This window comes from Triturus cristatus, chromosome 3_1 (assembly GCF_964204655.1).
Source record: "Triturus cristatus chromosome 3_1, aTriCri1.1, whole genome shotgun sequence".
Taxonomy (NCBI): Eukaryota; Metazoa; Chordata; class Amphibia; order Caudata; family Salamandridae; genus Triturus; species Triturus cristatus.
Genome location: NC_140583.1, coordinates 1109765555 through 1109785178, shown reverse-complemented (window position 1 = coordinate 1109785178; position 19624 = coordinate 1109765555). Strand labels below are relative to the sequence as shown.

The following is a 19624-nucleotide window of genomic DNA, read 5'->3' as shown; positions in this document are numbered from 1 at the left end:
CAAAGCTTCCATGCCGGGCGCAACCATAGCCCCCCAGCCGAAGACAGTCAGCACATTGCGTCGACGCACATCAAGTTCGGGCTCCCGCCAGCGGTGCGACCGAAGATGTTCGACGCCAAGAAAGGTCCCAACCCGCAAGACGGTGTCGACCCGAAGAAAAAGGTCAATGCACAGACAGAAATTCAACTGGGACCAAAAACTGTGGCAGTACCTCACGAACATGAGAATCCGAGGCAATTCATCGACGCCAACACTTGTAAACTTTCCATTTACAAGAGGAAAATAGTACCAGAGACACCAATAGAGCCATACAAGATTCCATTAAAGAAGAAAAGAGCCACATCACCAATTCTGGTGGAACATATTCAATATTGTGCCCCAGAACCTCAGTCATTCTCACCAACACACTCTGATATAGATGTTGGAGATCATGGTGATATGGAGGACACTTATCCTGTGGACACTGACCCTGAAGATCAAACCCAGCCTTGGGTGGACAATACTGGTGCAGGGGAAAATACTGCTCCAGACACACAGGCATATGTGGTGAAAACATCTCCTACAGAGGATACTGCTGCTTTTAATGCATTAATTGAAAGAGCTGCTACCAATCATGACGTACAGCTCCACACTGATCCTATTGAAGACGACTTTCTAATGGATACATTCTCTACATCAGAAAGATCTGTTAAAACTCTGCCTATGCTGAAGGGGGTCCTCAAACAAGCCAATGACATTTTTAAGGAGACCACAAGGGCTAGGGTTCTCAACCCTAGAATTGAGAATAAATATAGGCCAGCTCCTGTGGACCCTGCCTATATAAGAGGACAGTTGCCTTTGGACTCATTGGTGGTTTCCAATGCTCGGAAGAGAGCCAACTCTCAGACAACGGGTGATGCTCCTCCCCCCGACAAGGAGTCTAAGGTCTTGGAGACATCTGGAAAGAGGGTTGCTGCCCAGGCAGCTAACATCTGGAGAATTGCCAACACTCAGGCACTTCTGGCTCGATACGATAGGGTGCATTATGATACCCTAGAAACACTACTACAGCACCTCCCAGATCAGTATAAGGAAGGAGCAGAGTCACTTATTAGAGAGGGGAAGCTTATTAGCAACGCTTCCATTAAGTGTGCTCTTGACGCAGCTGACACTGCAGCTAGGGCCATCAACACCAGCGTCCTGCTGCGAAGGCATGCTTGGTTGAGAATCTCAGGATTCAAACCTGAAATACAAACCACTATCCTCAATCAACCTGTCAACCCTGACTCCCTCTTTGGCCCTGAGGTTGACACCACCTTGGAAAAACTCAAAAAAGATACGGAGACTGCAAAGTCTATGGGGGCTCTGCAATCACAGCAGTTTAGGAGTGGGTCTTTTCGTCGCTCTAGCACCAGAGGACCATCTAAGAACCAGAACTCCCAACAGTCGCTGTTCTCTAAAGGAGGTACACAAACCACCTATAATAAAAATAATAGAGGTGGATACCGTGGAAACAACGTCAAAGGCAGAGGCCGCGGAAACAACAGCTCCAGGTCCTCCGCCACCAACAAACAGTGACGCCTTGTCACTGCCCCCCGACCACGTAACACCTGTCGGGGGGGGGGGGGAGACTCCAAAAGTTCCTGCCGCTCTGGGAATACATCACTACAGACAGGTGGGTGAGAGGTATTATCCAGTACGGTTATTGTCTGGAGTTCACGTCCACTCCACCCAACATACCACCAAGACACCATCATATGTCCGCAGAGCACTTGCACTTATTCCAACAGGAAGTTCTCAGTCTGCTCCAAAAAGGAGCCATAGAACTCGTGCCTGCGAAAGACCACGGATCGGGGGTATACTCACTGTATTTCCTAATCCCCAAAAAGGATGGGTCTCTCAGACCCATACTGGATTTAAGACCTCTAAACCATTATATTTTGTCAGAGCATTTCCACATGCTCACTCTGCAACAAGTGCTACCGTTACTCAGTCAGGGAGATTTTCTCGCAACACTAGATCTCAAAGATGCGTATTTCCACATACCCATACACCCATCACACAGAAAATATCTCCGGTTCACTGTTCTAAATCAACATTACCAGTTCAGGGTCCTCCCTTTCGGAGTAACAACGGCACCCAGAGTGTTCACCAAGTGCCTAGCGACAGTAGCGGCACACTTAAGGAGACAGCACATGCATGTCTATCCGTATCTGGACGACTGGCTTATCCAGGGAAAGTCAGCCCAGCAGTGTGCCAACCACATGTCCCGCACTATTCACCTTCTTCACAGCCTGGGATTCTCACTGAATTATCCAAAGTCCCACCTTCAACCCTCCCACGTACAGCAGTACCTATGCGCGACCATAAACACTCTGGCAGCCACAGCACAGCCCAATTCAGTGAGGATCAACAGCATGCAGTTGCTCATAAAAAAGTTCAAACCTCAACACTCACTACAGGCACGAGTGTTTATGCAGTTGATAGGCATGATGGTCTCCTGCATCTTCATAGTCCCGCACGCGAGATTACATATGCGCCCTCTTTAGGAGTGCTTAGCACGTCAGTGAAATCAGGCCCACGGACAGTTGAAAGACCTAGTGTTGGTGAGCGGTCGGGCATACAACTCTCTGCATTGGTAGAATCCACAAAACCTTTGCAAGGGCCGACCGTTCCAGGAGCCTGTTCCACAAATCATACTGACGGCGGATGCGTCTCTCCAGGGATAGGGAGCTCATGTACTCCATTACACAGTGCAGCGACTATGGACTACGCAACAGAGGAGGATGCACATCAACCTTTTGGAACTAATGGCAATCTTCCTTGCAATGAAAGCATTCAAAGTACACTTGTGCAACAAGGTCGTGTTGATCCGAACGGACAACATAACCGCCATGTACTACATACAGAAGCAGGGAGGAACACACTCGCCACAGTTGTCTCATCTGGCTCAGAGCATGTGGAAGTGGGCCATTCAGAGGAACATCTTCCTCATGGTGGAACACCTCCCGGGCAAGGACAACCAGATGGCAGACCTGCTCAGCAGACACAGCCACCAAATGCACGAGTGGGAGATACACCCATCAGTACTCCAGCCGTACTTCAAACAGTGGGGTCATCCAGAGATAGACCTATTCGCCACAAAGGAAAACGCAAAATGCCAAAGCTTTACCGCCAGGTTCCCACATCCACAGTCGCAGGGCAATGCGATATGGATGAACTGGTCAGGCAGATTTGCGTACGCTTTTCCCCCAGCACCATTAATACCGCTGGTGGCACGCAAACTCAAGCAACACTCGATGACGCTCATCCTGGTTGCTGCAACGTGGGCACGTCAGCCGTGGTACACCACGTTTCTGGAACTCTCCGTGGTACCGCATCAAAGGCTACGGCTCACACCAACACTTTTTTAACGCAGAGCCATGGCGAAATTCAGCACCCAGATCCGCAACAGCTGAACCTGGCGATCTGGCTCCTGAGATCTTAAGAGTTTGGCTACCTAAACTTGCCTCCAGAATGTATGAATATTATCAAGGAGGCAGGGAGACCCACTACCAGAGCATGCTATGCTGCCAAATGGAAAAGATTTGTCATTTATTGTAAAAATGACATAAATCCGCTGGATGCGTCAACTCAAAACATTATCTGTTATTTATTACACTTGTACAGATGCAATCTGGCATACAATTCCATCCGTATACATTTAACCGCACTAGCAGCTTACCTTCAGAACAGGCAGCACCTCTCACTGTTCAAAGTGCCTGCCATCAAAGCTTTCCTGGAGGGCCTCAAACGTGTGATTTCCCCCAGACACCCCCCATCACCAGTCTGGAACTTAAATGTGGTCCTCACCAGACTCATGGGACCACCTTTTGAACCTCTACACTCCTGTGAGATTCAATTTCTAACATGGAAGGTAGCTTTCCTAGTTGCCATTACTTCGCTGAGACGATTTAGTGAACTTCAGGCACTGACCATTCAAGAGCCATTTATACAAGTTCATGCAAACAGGGTCGTACTACGCACCAACCCTACTTTCATGCCCAAGGTAGTTTCGCAGTTCCATATGAACCAATCCATAGAACTACCAGTGTTTTATCCTAATCCTGAGAATGTAGCAGAGAGAATGCTCCACACACTTGATGTCAAACGAGCTCTCATGTACTATATTGATAGAACACAAGGTTTCAGGAAGACAAAACAACTATTTGTTGCCTTTTCTCCGCAGCACAAAGGCAACCCCATTTCCAAAGCAGGAATAGCTCGGTGGATAGTTAAGTGTATACAAATTTGCTATGAAAAAGCGAAGCGCAAGCTAACAATTCCTCCAAGAGCCCACTCCACACGAAAGTTGGGGGCCTCCATGGCTTTCCTGGGAAATATTCCTTTAGAGGAGATATGTAGAGCAGCCACATAGTCCACTATACATACCTTTACCAAACACTACTGTGTAGATGTACTCTCACGACAGCAAGCAGCTGTAGGACAGGCTGTTCTCAAAACTCTTTTTCAGACTGCTGCAGCTGGCACGGGTAGCCGCAGCTAAATGGAGGGACTGCTATATAATCTATGCACAGATATGAATTCAGCAGCCCACATGCCTCAAACCGAATATGCTACTTACCAGTATGCATCTGTTCTTGGCATGTAGGACTGCTGACATTCATATCGCCCACCCTCCTCCCCGGCGCCTGTAGCAGCTGTAGCATTCAGTAATTACTAGTTAGCATGGTCATCATTCACTGTATTACACTCCATCTATGCCACAATGGCGAAAAACAATCTGAGGATGGAGGGAATGCCCATGCGCACTGTAGTCCAGGGGAGGAGCCACCGATCTCGTGATACTTCGAAGACTCTTCCAGGACAACAATGTGCAATCATCCGGACCCAACACTAGGCGGCGATCTATGCACAGATATGAATGTCAGCAGCCCTACATGCCAAGAACAGATGCATACTGGTAAGTAGCATATTCGTTCCCTACCTAGACGACTGGCTGTTGATGGCATCCTCACCCCAGGCAGTCATCTCACACCTTCAAACTACGGCAGACCTCCTGCATTCGCTGGGGTTCTCTATAAACCTGCCGTAGTCACACCTGACTCCTTCTCAGAAGCTTCCTTTCATCGGAGCTGTTCTGGACACAGTGCAGTTTCGGGCTTATCCTCCTGAGCAACGAGTCCAGGATATTCAGGTTATGATTCCAATTTCTCAGCCTCTATCCTGGATTTCGGTGAGGTTGACTGAGGCAGTTGGGTCTCATGGCCTCCTGCATCCAGCTGGTAAGACATGCCAGGTGGCGATTGCGGCCTCTGCAGTGGGACTTGAAGTTCCAATGGGAACAGCATCCGGGAAATCTCACCAAAGTGGTTCAGATCTCGGAAGGAACTGCGAAGGATTTGCAGTGGTGGTTAATGAACCGCGATTGGGTCAGCGACGGACCTCTCTCCCTTCCTCAACCAGATTTCACAGTTGTGACGGATGTGTCACTTCTGGGATGGGGCGGCCACATGGGAGAGGTTGAGATCCAGGGGTCACTGGTCTCCGGCAGAGACAGGGCTCCACATAAACTTGTTGGAGCTCCAAGCGATTTGGTTGGCATTGAAAGCATTTCTTCCCTCTGTAAAGGGGTAGCTGGTGCAGGTGTTCACAGACAAAACCACCGCCATGTGGTACTGCAACAAGCAGGGCGGGGTGGGATCGTGGACCCTTTGTCGAGAGGCCCTGCGTCTCTGGACATGGCTGGAACAGCAGGGCATAACCCTGGTGGTTCAACACCTGGCAGGTTCTCTGAACACCAGGGCAGACGACCTCAGCCGTCGGTGCCTTCAGGATCACGAATGTCCTCCCCAGTCAGAGAGTACTGTCAATGTCAGCAGTACTGCGCGCTGGAGTTTCCAAGGCGGCTATCGCTCTCCAAAGCATTTCATTGCAAGTGGAGCTAAGGCCTGTTGTACGCTTTTCCGCCCATACCACTCCTGCCCAGGGTTCTGAAGAAGATCAGAAGCGACTGGGCCCAAGTCATCCTTATGGCACCGGATTGGGCAAGGAGAGTCTGGTATCCAGAGCTTCTGAGCATGAGTGTCGATCCTCCGATCAGGCTGCCCCTGTGGGAGGATCTTCTGTCGCAGCAGCAGGGGAGGGTTCTTCACCTGAACTTGTCAACGCTGCACCTCCCATGTGTGGAGATTGGGCAGCGAGAGTTGATGGCTTTTGACCTTCCTCCCGCAGTTTGTAATGTTATTCTGGCGGCCAGGCAGCCCTTCATTAAGACAGTATACGCCTGCCGTTGGCAGAAATTTGTTTTATACTGTTCAGAGAGGTCTATTGACCCTCTTTCTACTCCTCTCTACTGTCCTTTTATTCATTCTAACCCTTGCCCGGCAGGGCTCTGCTTTGGGAACTCTCAAGGGTTATCTTTCTGCTCTGTCTGCTTTTTTGCGGCTGCCAGACCAGTCTTCTCTCTTTAAATCTCCTATTGTAAATAGATTTCTAAAAGGGCTGGCTCATTTATTTCCACCCGCGCCCTTAGTATGCTGCAATGGGACCTTAATTTGGTCTTCACTTAACTGATGTGCGCTCATTTCGAGCCTTTGTACAATTGCCCCCTCCGGCTGTTGACCATCATAAATAACAGCCTTCTTAGTGGTGTTTACATCGGCTTGGAGGGCGAGTGAATTGCAGGTGTTATCCATCTAGCCTCCTTATTTTATGTCCTTTCCTGACAAAGTGGTGCTTCGCACCAGGGCATCATTTTTACTAAAAGTTGTGACCCCCATTTCACTTGGGCCAATCCATTGCTTTGCCCTCCTTCTTTGCTCCCCCACATCCCTCTAAGGAAGAGGAGTGTTTCCACCGACTGGACCCAAAAAGAATGATGTCATTCTACCTTGACCGCATAAAAGAGTTCCAGGTGGATGACAAACTCTTTGTGGGGTATGTGGGAGCAAAGAAGGGAAAGGCAGTGCAGAAAAGAACCATCTCGCTGGGTTGTTCTCTGCATTAAAATCTTTTATGCCTTGGCGAAGAAGCAGCCCCCTGAGGGATAAAGGGCCCAGACTGCGACTAAGTCATGAGTCCCCAACCCACCGCTGGGATGGTATGGCTCGGGTATCTGATTCAAAGGTAAGGAATCTGCAGCTAGAAGTCTCTATGAGATAAGCAATTTACTTACCTTCGGTAATGCATTATCTGGTAGAGACTCTATCTTGCTGCAGATTCCTTACAGCGCCACCCATGCCTCCCCGCTTTGCGGATTGATGTGGTAGGACTAGGGTTACTCCCCTTTCAGGGCCCTAGTTTTTGCACACGTTTACGTCAGTCACTTCGTGGCTCTGTGCTTATGGCGTAAAAAAAAACGAGAAGTACTGACATCTGCGCATCTGTGTGGCACCTATATAGGCACCGCGACGTCATAACCAACGACGTCACGCGGAGGCAAATGGACCCACCTAACGTCGCGCGCAAGGGATATTGCTCAGCAGTAGTTTCTAGATCCAGCCCGACGCCTGGGAAATTTAAAGGTAAGGAATCTGCAGCTAGATAGTCTCTACCAGATAATGCGTTACCGAAGGTAAGTAACTTGTTCGTTAAGCTTAAAAACTTTAGAGCTATGCTGTGACTTTTGGATTCTCCAAAATAAATTTGATAAAGTAGTAACATAAACCTATCCTACCCTAATCCAGGAACAAGTTTTGGTACCATCATTGCATGTATTCACGAATTCACCCAAGCTGGAAACCGTAACCCTGAGGGAAACCGTTGCAGATTTGTTACAGAGCGAAACCTATTTGAATAGTCATTTAAGGATGCATTGTCCCTGTCAGAATATCTGATCTACTTGGTGTCACATTAAGTACTACTGTATAGAAGTGTATATTTCTAGTTGTCTTATGGATAAAAGCACACTATTACTAAATGAAAAAGTTAGGTTCAGTGCATATTAAATAATTTAGGCAGTTTCAAATGGACTTATTTTCAAATTGTGCTACTTTACTTTAATGAAAAAAACCTTTATATTTAAAAAATGTGCTCCGCTCTGCAATTTAACTTGTTGCACCAATAGGGATGCTTTCAGTGCGTAATTAGAATGTGTGTTTGTGTACATCTGTATTCAGTTTTGTTGATGTATTTTCTGCTGTACAATAGATTTCAAATACTATTTGGTTTTAGGTTGACATTTTCTGGTGCTGCCTTTGAAAGTTAAGAATCTTTCATTTTCTCTGTGCCTAGTACATGATGTGACTTTACGTTCATCCTTTTTTAAAACATCTGCATTGACTATTTCGTTCAACTCCAGTTAAAATTCATAAATATACATTTATTTTTCTTCGCAAATGCTGTGATTTTTAAATCTTTCTTTTCCATAGCCCAATGGAGTGATACCACAAGAAAACTTAGTTTTGATTCGGATGAGACCGGATGAAAATGGAAGGTTCGGTTTCAATGTGAAGGTCAGGAACCTTATTTGTTGAATCAGACACATCATTAGATTGTTTTTGTTGAAGCAGTAGTGTTTCACAATTTATCTTTTATTTTTGTAGGGTGGATATGATCAGAAAATGCCTGTAATAGTGTCCAGGGTGGCCCCGGGAACATCTGTAAGTCATTGAATACTAAATTTGTTATATCGTCAGTAGTTTTATCTGTAATTGTTAAGCACTAACTGTTGGTTAAAGAAAGCCATTCCATGTTTCATGCAAGGGAAATGTGATTTTATCAGTTTCATAATCTATCATTTTCTGGTGTATCGTACTTGTATTTCGATTACACTATTGTTGCTCCTAAATGACTATATTGTGTATTATTATTAACGCTTTATGGAACTCTGTGTGTTAATGTATGTAAGTGTTCACTGGGCATCTTTTTGGAAATAAGAACTCCTTTTTGACATTAAAGCATATTTATTTTCCTCGAGATATGACTCTTCAATGTAAAATTAAACTGAATTATTTAGGGTGGTGGGTAGACTGAATCATGCAATACCTTTGAGTTTGTCCCTTTTTCTTGGACATCAATGGGTAACATAGGTGTGTGCAAAGCAAGGATGTCAGCTGACATGTTTTTCAAGTTCTGTAGCTTTTCAGCCACTTTTTCCCCACAACATTTTTTATTGCTTTTTCTGAAGTATATACAGTACAAATGCCTCAACAGTCCACATCTTACAGGTATTGCACATCGTGCTGATAACCTCGACAGTTATGCACAATCATCTAACCATTGTGTGTTGTTAAAACTTTACAGCAAAAGTATTCATTCGAAGCATCCTTAATTTAAAGCAATCAAACTCCAGGTTTACACGTTGTTGCCTTCAGGGTGACTTGTCTTTCTCTGTTGCATTCCTTTAGTACTAAAGTCGTAACTTGCCTTAGGGGGGCACTGGACTTTGGAATAGTTTAATTTACTATTCCAACTCCAGTCTGCGGAAGGGTAGGGAAGGTGTTGGACTTAAAATCCAACACTCCACCAATGCGCCCCCTAAAGCAAGTTGTTGCAGCGATTTCTGTGCTAAACGAATGCGCCTTAACGACTTGTTCAATCTATTGGCAGGCATTGTAAAGGCACAGCGTGATTCTGGCTTTGTAATAAAGGATGTTTCCCTTCCCTACCTTTATCCCAAGGTTGGGGAATTTGACCAAGTAAGCAGAATTTCAAAATGTATGTCCTGTCCATCGATTTCTCCAGTGCACCCGTTATTTTCTCCCAGTATCCAGTAATCACTGGGCTTTTTCAAACTCTATGGAAAACATTTCCCAGACTCAGCAGCATGTTAAAGAGGGTACATTTTAGGCAGTTTTTTGGGGGGTCAATTATGTTCTGAGCAAGAAATTGAATTACTGTGTTGCTCGAATGTGACTTTACCTTAACAAATAATACAAGGCTTTTGGCAAAACAGGAACTGTTGGTTTAATGTCCGCCATTCTCAAGGTGTTCCTGTTCCCCCTTCAAGGTCTGGAAGATGTGGTGGGGATGCCATCATGGTAGATGAGGGCTCTTCTATTCCCATGGCATCATCCCAGCCCCAGCACTCTGTGGACATCCTTGACTTGCCTCCTGAGGCAACTCCTTATGTAGTTGTTCTGGGGAATTCTCCGCATCTATCCAACTCCTCTTCTGAGCCTTATCAGGAGTTAAAAAATAAAGTGACCCCCTGGATCTAGAAGCATGTTCAGGGAGGAGGTGGCATTCCTGATGCAATTATCATGACCCGTAGAGTCAGCTGCGTGGGCAGAGAGCAGAAGCCTGGCTTGGGATTAGTGTGGTGGTCAATTTTAATAACTCTGGGATGATGCCACATTATAAAATGCCTTATTATTCCCCTATTAGCCTCTAGATTAGCAAGGTATTGTTGCGCTCCCCTTAGGTTTTTTTTGTTTTTTACAAGAGAGGGTTTGTTGCCCTAATGGTTACCCAGACAGGCAGCCCCAGGGCTGTTATGGGTGCACCAGACCGAGCCCTGGGCAGCGTCAACCGCCATCACCCAGTGACCCTACATTCCTCACCTACCACCCTACTCCCGAGAGCTTGGTAGTCCAAACCTCTACCTCACAATGCGCATTCCTTTCTGCACCCCTGGACAGGAAATCCAAGAGGTTGGATAGCTGGGGCAAAAGATTTTTTTCTTTCGCCAGCCTTGCTTTGTTGTCCATGAACACTGCATGCCTGTTGGACCATTACTCTCACTGTTTGAGAAATGGTTGCGTAAGTGCTGTCTCAGGTCCCAGAGGAGGCCCAGGCCATTCTCTCCAAAGTGGTATCAGACAGGAGAGATGTGGCAAAGTTCACCACTCATTGTGGGCTTGACACCACCTACTCGCTGGGCAGAGCGATTTTATAGACGGTGGCTGTTCGACGCCACGCCTGACTGAGAACTTATTACTTATTTGGGGATGGAAGGCTTCCTTATAGACATGCCCTTTGATGTCACCCGTCTCTTCGGAGACCAGGCAGACATGGCCCTGGAGCGTTTTAAAGACTCGCCGGCTACGGCCAAGTCTTTGGGCCTCTCTGTGAACCCCCGTCTGCCTTTCTTGGCCACGGAAGGTGCTTTCATCCATGCCAGCCATATCCCAGCCATAAGCCAACTCAAGTTCAGGAACCTCTGCGTCGCCGGAGTGCAGCTCATTTTTACCCCTTGGGTCGGGCAGCTAGAGGTCGAGTCAGTCCACTCCTCCCTCTGCAGCCTCCAAACCTTCCTAGTTGGGGCCCTTCTGGATCATGGTGGCAGGGTCAGGCATCACCTCCACCACTGGCAAATCATCACATTGGACAAATAGGTTCTTAAGATAATCTGAAAGGGCTGCTCCCTCCCCTTTGATACTATTCTTCCCTCCATCCCTCCGACCGGCTGATGAAGGACCACCTGAACTTGCTTCAGAAGTAAGTCAGGACTCTCTTCGCCTAGGGAGCCATATAGAAGGTTCCCAGGGCAGGAAGTAGGGTGTGGTAGCTATTCCTGCTAGTTTCTGGTACAGAAAAAGGACAAGGGCCTTTGTCCTGTTCTAGATCTGTGAGCCCTTAACTACTTCCTCAAAAAAGGAAAAGTTCAAAATGCTCGCTCAGGTTCTGTCTGCCCCAGACCCTGGAGACTGGATGGTAGAGTTGGGCTTGCAGGACGCCTATTTTTACATTCCTGACCTGCCTGCCCATCGGTGTTGACTGCGGTTCACAGTAGCCACAAGCACTTTCAGTTCACAGTGCTCCCTTTAGCCGTACCTACCTTCTTTATTATGTACAGATAATCAGGGATTTGTTAAAGTGCGACTACTCACCAGTAAGGGTCTCAAGGCGCATGGGGTAGGGTGGGGGGGTGCAGGTTCCATTCCATCAAGGAGGGAGTCGGTCGAAGAGACAGGTTTTGAGGTTTCTTGCGAAGATGGGGAGCGATGTTGTCTGTCTGAGGTGGAGCGGAAGGGCGTTGCATGCTTTGGCCGCGATGAAGAAGGAGCAGCCTCCCGATCTGGTCTTTCCGGTGCGGGGGACCACGGCGTAGGAGAGCTGGGCACCTTTGGGGTGCATGGAATTTGAGTCGGCAGTTCAGGTATGCTGGTCCAGTGCCGTGGAGGGCCTTGTGTGTGTGGGTATCTTGAAGGTGATTTTCACCTTTACGGGGAGCTAGTGGAGTATGCGCAGGTGCTGGGAGATGTGGCAGTGATTTGGCAGGCTGAGGACCAGTCTTGCGGTGGCGTTCTGTAGCTTGGGGATGTGGTTTTTGTTTATTCCGGCATAGAGTACGTTGCCTTAGTCGAGTCTGCTGGTGACCAGCGCGTGAGTGCCGGTCTTTGGGCGTTCGAGAGGGATCCATTTGAAGGTCGTACGAAGGAGGCGGAGGGTGTGGAAGCAGGAAGATGAGATGGAGTTGATCTGGCGGTTTTTTTGAGCTCTGAGTCCAGGATGATTCCCAGGGTGCGTGTGTGGTCCAGGGGGGTTGTCGGGTTTCTGAGGGCGGGGGGCCACCAGGTGTTGCTCCAGGCATCGGGGTTAGGGCCCATGATCAGTACTTCTGTTTTGTTGGTGTTTAGTTGTAGGCAGCTGTTTTTCATTGATTTGGCGCCGGCTTCCATGCCTTCTCGAAAGTTGTTTCTGGCAGTGTTGGGTTCGTTGGATAGGGAGAGGATGACTTGGGTGTCGTCTGCGTATGACACAATGTTGAGTCCGTAGGTTTTGATGATGGGAGCGAGTGGAGCCATGTATACGTTGAAGAGCGTCGGGCTGAGGGACGAGCCCTGGGGGACTCCGCAGGTTGTAGGTGTAGGGTCCGAGAGTTAAGGGGGGAGTCTGACCCGCTGCATTCTGCCAGTCGGGGGTCTTGTCCTGGATTCCTGCATCGTAGAATCTGCGTATTAGGGTGCGGTGAGAGACTGTGTCGAACGCCGCCGAGAGGTCGAGGAGGATGGCGGCTACTGTTTCTCCTTTGTCCAGTAGAGTGCTGATGTCATCTGTTGCGGCGAGGAGGGCGGTTTCCATACTGTGTTTTTTTTTCTGAAGCCAGATTGGGAGGAGTCGATGAATACGAGTTGGCTGTTGATGGCTTTCTAGGTGACTTTCGCTGGGAACGGGAGCAGGGAGATTGGTCTGTAGTTTTTGAGGTTGGTGGGGTCCGCTGAGGTTTTCTTTAGGAGGGGGTTGACCTCTGCGTATTTCCAGTCGTCTGGGAATGAGGTGGTCGCCAGGGAGCGGTTGGTGTGGCGGAGCATGGGTGCGATGGTGTCGGCGGCTCTGTTGAAGATGTGGTGGGAGCAGGGGTCAGTGTGGGCCCCTTAGTGGATTGACGTCATTGTCTTCAGTGTGTCTTCGGTGGTGAGGGCTGTCCAGTAGTTAATCGCTGGTTTCCGAGTGTAGGCGGTGGTTGGTGAGGGTTCAGTGTTTTGGTTGTCTTCGTCGAAGTTGTCGTAGATGCTTTTGATTTTGTGGTAGAAAAAGGTGCTTTCTGCTTTCCTCTCTCAAAGCCTTCTCTTTATTTTGACCCTTGCCCAGCAGGCAAGCATGTCTTCTGGCCCTGCCAGACCAACCCTCTTTATTTAAACCCCCCTTTTGTAAATAGATTTCTTAAAGTGTTGGTACATATGTTACCACCTGCCCCATTCATCATGCCTCAGTGGGACCTTAATTTAGTTCTCACCTTCCTCATGTGTGCTCCGTTCGAACCTCTTTACAACTGCCCCATCCAGCTGCTTACGATCAAAAGAGCCTTTTTGGTGGCAATAACTTCTGCCAGGCGGGTGAGCGAATTTTAGGCTCTGTCATCCAGGCCTCCTTACCTGACCATCTTCCCTGATAAGTTGTTGCTTCACACTAGGGCCTCTTTCTTACAGAAGTAGTGACACCATTCCACATGGGACAATTTGTCACCATGCCCATTTTCTATGCTCCTCTGCATCCCTTCAAAGAGTAGGAGCAACTCCACTGTCTGGACCCAGAAAGATCGTTGTTTTTTCACCTTGACCGCACTAAGGAATTCCGGATGGATGACCAACTCTTTGTGGGGTACTTTGGATCAAAGAAAAGTTGTGCGGTGCAGAAGAAAACTATCTTGTGGTCAGTTGTAACCTGCATCAAAATTTCTACACTCTGGCCAAGAAACTGCCTCCTGAAGGCTTAAGAACTCATTCCACCAGAGTTAAGGCTGTGACCACAGTGTTGCAACGTGGTATTCCAGTTCTTGACATTTGTCAGGCAGCATTGTGGGCATCACTGCACATGTTCACTAAGCACTACTACCTGGACAGTCAAGTCCACAGGTACGGGCTTTTTGCCTGCTCTGTCCTTCAGGACTTCCTGGTCTGATCTTATCCTCAATCTCTCCTCTGGGGATGGTAACTATTCTAAGATAAGGAATCTGTGGCTAGATGTCTCTATCAGATGGACAAGTTACTTACCTTCGGTAATGCCTTATCTGGTAGAGACAGGATCTAGCCACAGATTCCTTACCGACTCACCCATCTTCCCTGCACTGTGCACAGGTTTTTAAGGTCAGGGCTGATATCTTTCAGGGCCCTATTTGTTCTAAACAGACCACTGTCAGTGCACTTCATGGCTCCGCTCTCCTGGTGTGGCAAGTCATGAAACGTAACTTGCGTCAGCGTGCCGAGGTGGCGCCTATATGTAGGTGCCGCAGACATCATTTCCGGCGCAGACTCTGGTTCTGCCGTCATGCGGAACCACCTGATGCAACCTACCGGCACTCAAGGGTATTGCTCGAGGAAAAAGTCTTCTGGATGCAGCCTGATTCCTGGGAAAATCTACTGTAAGGAATTTGTATCTAGATCATGTATGTACGAGATAAGGCGTCACTGAAGGTAAGTAACTTGTCCTTTTGGCGTGATCCCTTGTTCCAATGCAGACTAGTTTGATGCTACTTGGTCTCCGGGCCTATGTGTCCTGCTAGGGCTTCATGCTCGTTAGCACATTTGGGTGCTGTAGTGGAGGTTTTCCTCAGCTGAAGGACTTAGGTTGATTTCCTGAACACATTTGTACCTCGAAGTCTGAGATCTTCAGATGTGGATGGTGACGGTCAACCTGACATGATGAAAACCATTTTCCCTGCCCCTTCCAGAGTTAGTTGTTGTGATACTCCTCTATTCTGGACGATATGTGGAATGGAGTAGCGGTGCAAAATCAATATTTTATAACTTCAGGCCATTGGCCTTGCCCTGGAGTTTTTTTTGCCTTTCATCAAGGGCAGCCCGGTTCAGGTCCTGAGGGACTGAAAAGACCTCCATGTAGTACTACATCAACCCTTTGTAAACAGTAATGATACTTTACAATGATGTAAAAAGTAATTCATCGAGGATATATTTGATGTACATTATGGAATGTTGTATGCAAAACCCTAATAAAAAAATTCAAACAAAAAAATGTAGTACTACATCAAACAGGGCAGTGTGGAGTCTCGTACGCATGGTGTTTCCCTCATTGTCAGTCATCAGGCAGGTTCTCTCAAGATCACTATTACATTGATGACCACGAGTGGCGTCTGCATCTAAAGTTGGCGCAATGCATATTTTCCGAGTTGTACATCTCTTTGGTAGGTCTGTTGTCTGCTTCCAAGAATGTGCATTGTTTGGGCTTTTGCGCTTTGGAGATTCCTCTTCCAGGGTCCCTATGAGACTTTTTCTTCGTGCTGTATGCATTTCCTCTGCTGTCACTGATTCTGAAGAAGGCTAAGGTGGCCCAAGCATAGCTCATCCTTCTATTCCTGTATGGGCAGTGAGGGTGTAGTATTCTAAACTTTTAAAATGGAGTCTGTGTCCCCCATTTGCTCTTCGTCAGGGCAGGGTCCTGCTTCACATTACTCCACAATCTACATCTCCATCCCTGGAGGATGAGTGGATCCAACTAAGTGGTTTTGAGTTGCCACCAGAAGTTCCGGTTGTGGCTCAACGCCTTACCACAAAGTCCATCTACTCTGGGCTAAATTTGTGGCATTGTACGAGTACCCACACAGTGATCGCTTAAGGCTAAAATATCTTTGTATCTTTTGCCCTGCAAGGTCTTGCTGTGGGTACGATTGAGAGCTACCCCTCATCACTTTAATCCTCTCCATTTACCTGATCAGTTGTCCTTGTGTCTTTTTGAACGGTTTTCTCGTATGGTTCCATCTGTGCCCTTTGTTATTCCGCATTGGGATCTTTATTTGGTGCTTATATTTTTTTATGTGCACACCCTTTGAATCCATGCATAGTTGCACTCTGATGTTTCTGATTTGTTTCAGACCTATTGCATTCACTTACCAGTGATGCAAAATTGATCTGCATACATTTGAGGAATTAACACCTTGCACTATGTTCTACCCTGACATTTTGGTGCCTCAGACACTGGTGGCCCTTTCTTCCAAATATAGTGTCACGTTTCCAGCCTGTCCTGCTCCTCACAGTTTTCTCTTTGACACTTCCTTCTAAGTAAGAGGAGAGGCTGCACTGGTTGGAACCTAAGGCAAGCTGCTATATTGACACAATAGGGGGCTCTGTTAGGCTGATAAACGTTTCTTTAGGTTTGGTAGGACAAAGCAAGAGAAGGTGATTCAAAAACAAACTTTGCAGAGATGGATTGTCCTGTGTTTCAAATGTCTTGCACTCTGGCCAAGAAGCAGCCTACTGATGGACTTTCTACTAACCCACCTTCAAAACCTGCTAGGGGCATTCCTGTGTTTAACATCACCAGGCCACTCCCACACTTACACCAAGCATTATTGTCTTGAGTCTAAGGTCTGCAGGGACCGTGATTTTGCCTGGTCCAGTCTGCAGTACTTTGTGGTATAAATGCGCACATCTCCCCCCCCCCCCCCCCCCCCCCCCCCAAATCTTTGATATCTGTTCCCAAGAATTTGTGATTATAAGTATCCATCAGAACAGCAGTTTACTTAACTTCTGTAATTGTATCTCATCTCACTCATTCCGCTCCGCAAAAGGAGGAGCACGGACCACAGTAGTTCGTTCTGCTGGCTATTTTATTGTTGCTCAAAACAGTTCGCAGTAGCCATTCAGACATTCTTTACAAATGTATATATATATATATATATATATATCGCGCTCACTTCCCGTCTTTCCTCCCCTTCACTCACGATCGGGTGCTCAATGATGCGGTGACGGATACCGCACAGATTAACAAATCCACAGCTCGTGGCACCAATAAAAGTATATTTAGATATTTATATCTCTATCCACACTTTCCCTGAAAGAAATTTCCTCACTGCTCTGCATCTTCTTAAATCGAATAAGTACAATCCATTTGTTTGTTGTAGTTCAAGGGTGTTTAAAATCAAAGATCGCCAACGTTGTTTTTTTTCCCCCGTGAACAAGGTCTTGGCTGAGGCTGAAACTCGTTGGGGTGTGTTGGTGAGCTTTGATATTAAACACCCTTGAACTACAACAAACGAAGGGATTGTACTTATTCGATTTAAGAAGATGCAGAGCAGTGAGTGCGGTGAGAAAATCACTTTCAGGGAAAGTGTGGCATAATCGAAATGGCTTGGTCCTGCCGTACTCGAACGCACCACCATAGAAGCAGCCACTTGGTCAGGAGAAATGGACTATGCGGATATATATATATATATATATATATATATATATATATATATATATATATATATATATATATATATATATATATATATCCTCACAGAAAATCCACAGATATAAATAAACTATCCAGCCAACGCGTTTCGTTGTAAATATCAGTTATGAACTTCATCAGGGCTCATTTATATCATATTTAAAGCATGTTCGTTTTCCTCATCATATATAACTCAAACGTTAGTTCCAATTATTCGATATATACAAAGATGCATAAATGTGCCTCCTTCTTTGGAACAGGTCATGTAGGATCCAGGAATATTTCACACACAATAAAACCGTTCGTATGGAAACGGGGAATACGTGCCTGTCTTTGGAACCTATAATCTTCTCGTTGCTCCCCTCTGGTTTTCAACCGCCTTCTGTAAATCTCTTTCTGATGAAAACTCTAGCTAACTATATCATCCTCACTGCCCACCCTCCTACCCCTAGAATGGACTTTTACATTTAAAAGGGTCCCAATTTAGATTTGGCTCACTGTGCATCCTCATTTGTCAGTCTGGTGGAGCAGAAAACAATGGTGGTAAACTGGTTTCAGTGTGCCTGGGTGGTTTTTATATGCGACTCCCTTTCTTCACACCCAGAGCTGGTGCACTGCCCATTAGTGTCAATAGTGTGAGCGTGGGAGCGATTGTAATTTTGCAGATCCAGTCTGGTGCCTGGGATTCACATGGTGAACAATCAGCGGTTAGATAGATTATCCACAAGAATGTGCATTCCTGAAAGTAAGTCACATGCAGTCTACACCAACCCCGAATATTAAGCCGCACGTTGCTGTCATCAGAAGTTCATCATTTCCATTTACAGATATTACAGATAGTGTCTGCATTGCTTCTGCTATATACGTTTCCATTGTCCTCTAGTAGGTCTCCCACCATGCTCATCTAATTTCTGACTTCTTTGATTCCACTCAGTTCTGCCTTTTTGGGCTATTAATGCAGCTTGGTTCCCAGGATTCTCTGCCTCTTCTAGTGTGGACATTCATACCTGGTGTTTCTTCAAAGTAATGCTATGTTTTGTTTGCTTTACTGAGTAGATGTCTTAGGCATATGAGAAATCTCTATCATATCTATATCTATGTCCTGGAAGATTTGGGTTTCCGCTCCCTGAATAAACAACTCAAGAGCAAATGTTTGTTTTCTGGTTCTTTTCCCTTTCCATAGTCCAGTCCGCACAAATTGTCACCTCTCATTCTCTGTCATACCAGATCTCTCTAGACTTGCAATAATGTTTGTAAATTAACTACTTCGCTACTTCTGGCAGCTTCATACTTAAACTATTGCAGCAAAATGGTTTGGTCTTGAGAGCCTCACACTTCTCTGCCAGGAGGGTATGTGTTGATTTTGTGTCACGTCATTAACTTACAGTAGATACTTAATTTGCACATGTCAACGTATCCAGCACCATTATAATCTGTTTCTTAACTAATTTCTTCCCCAACCTCAACCCTTCAGACTTTGTGTCCCATTGTAGTGGTGTTAGGACCTCCAGTGGATTTTCTTTACCAAGAGCGGTGCTTTGTGCTGAATCTACCACATGTTGCCCATATTCTTTCCCTCCCCACTGAATAGGCCTTCCTATTCTCCGATCTCATCTATGGCCAAACCACCATTGTTTCCATCATTATTCTATGGCAACTGCCTAGGTTTGTTTTCCTTGTCAGACATCACCACTAACACCTTGCATCCTGTTAAACAATGATGAGACAACATTTCACCGCTTAGTATTTTACACTGAGCCTTATAAACACGATGTGTGTATTAAAGATTTCTGTTGAAAAAATTGGCTTTGTTCTATCAAGTACATTAGCAAGGCTGCTCACTTGATTAACGTCGATGGCCACTAGGTAGACCGCAAGAACTATCTGAATTGGTGACTTGGGTAGATATTACAAGCTGTGGAGATCTTCAAAAGCCAACTTACTCCATGAGGGCTGCCTTTTCAGATATGTGTCCTGCTTCTTCAAAGTGGGTGTTCTTGAAGTAATTGCAGGGGTGTGTTCTGGCTTTCACTAACTGTCAGGTCACATTGCATAGCTGCCAAGGTTTCAGAGTGCTTAGGTGTGTCAT

At 46.5% G+C, this 19624-nt stretch overlaps 1 protein-coding gene across 5 annotated transcripts in view; it reads left to right on the top strand.

The window, feature by feature from the left end:
* PTPN4 (protein tyrosine phosphatase non-receptor type 4) overlaps nucleotides 1–19624 on the top strand; it is a 1082125-nt gene that overhangs the window by 573546 nt on the left and 488955 nt on the right. For all 5 annotated transcript variants that reach the window (XM_085645981.1, XM_085645984.1, XM_085645983.1 and 2 more), the window contains 2 exons: nucleotides 8352–8435; nucleotides 8526–8582. In XM_085645981.1, coding sequence (XP_085502107.1) covers nucleotides 8352–8435; nucleotides 8526–8582 — 141 coding nt within the window. The remainder of the gene's footprint in view (nucleotides 1–8351; nucleotides 8436–8525; nucleotides 8583–19624) is intronic.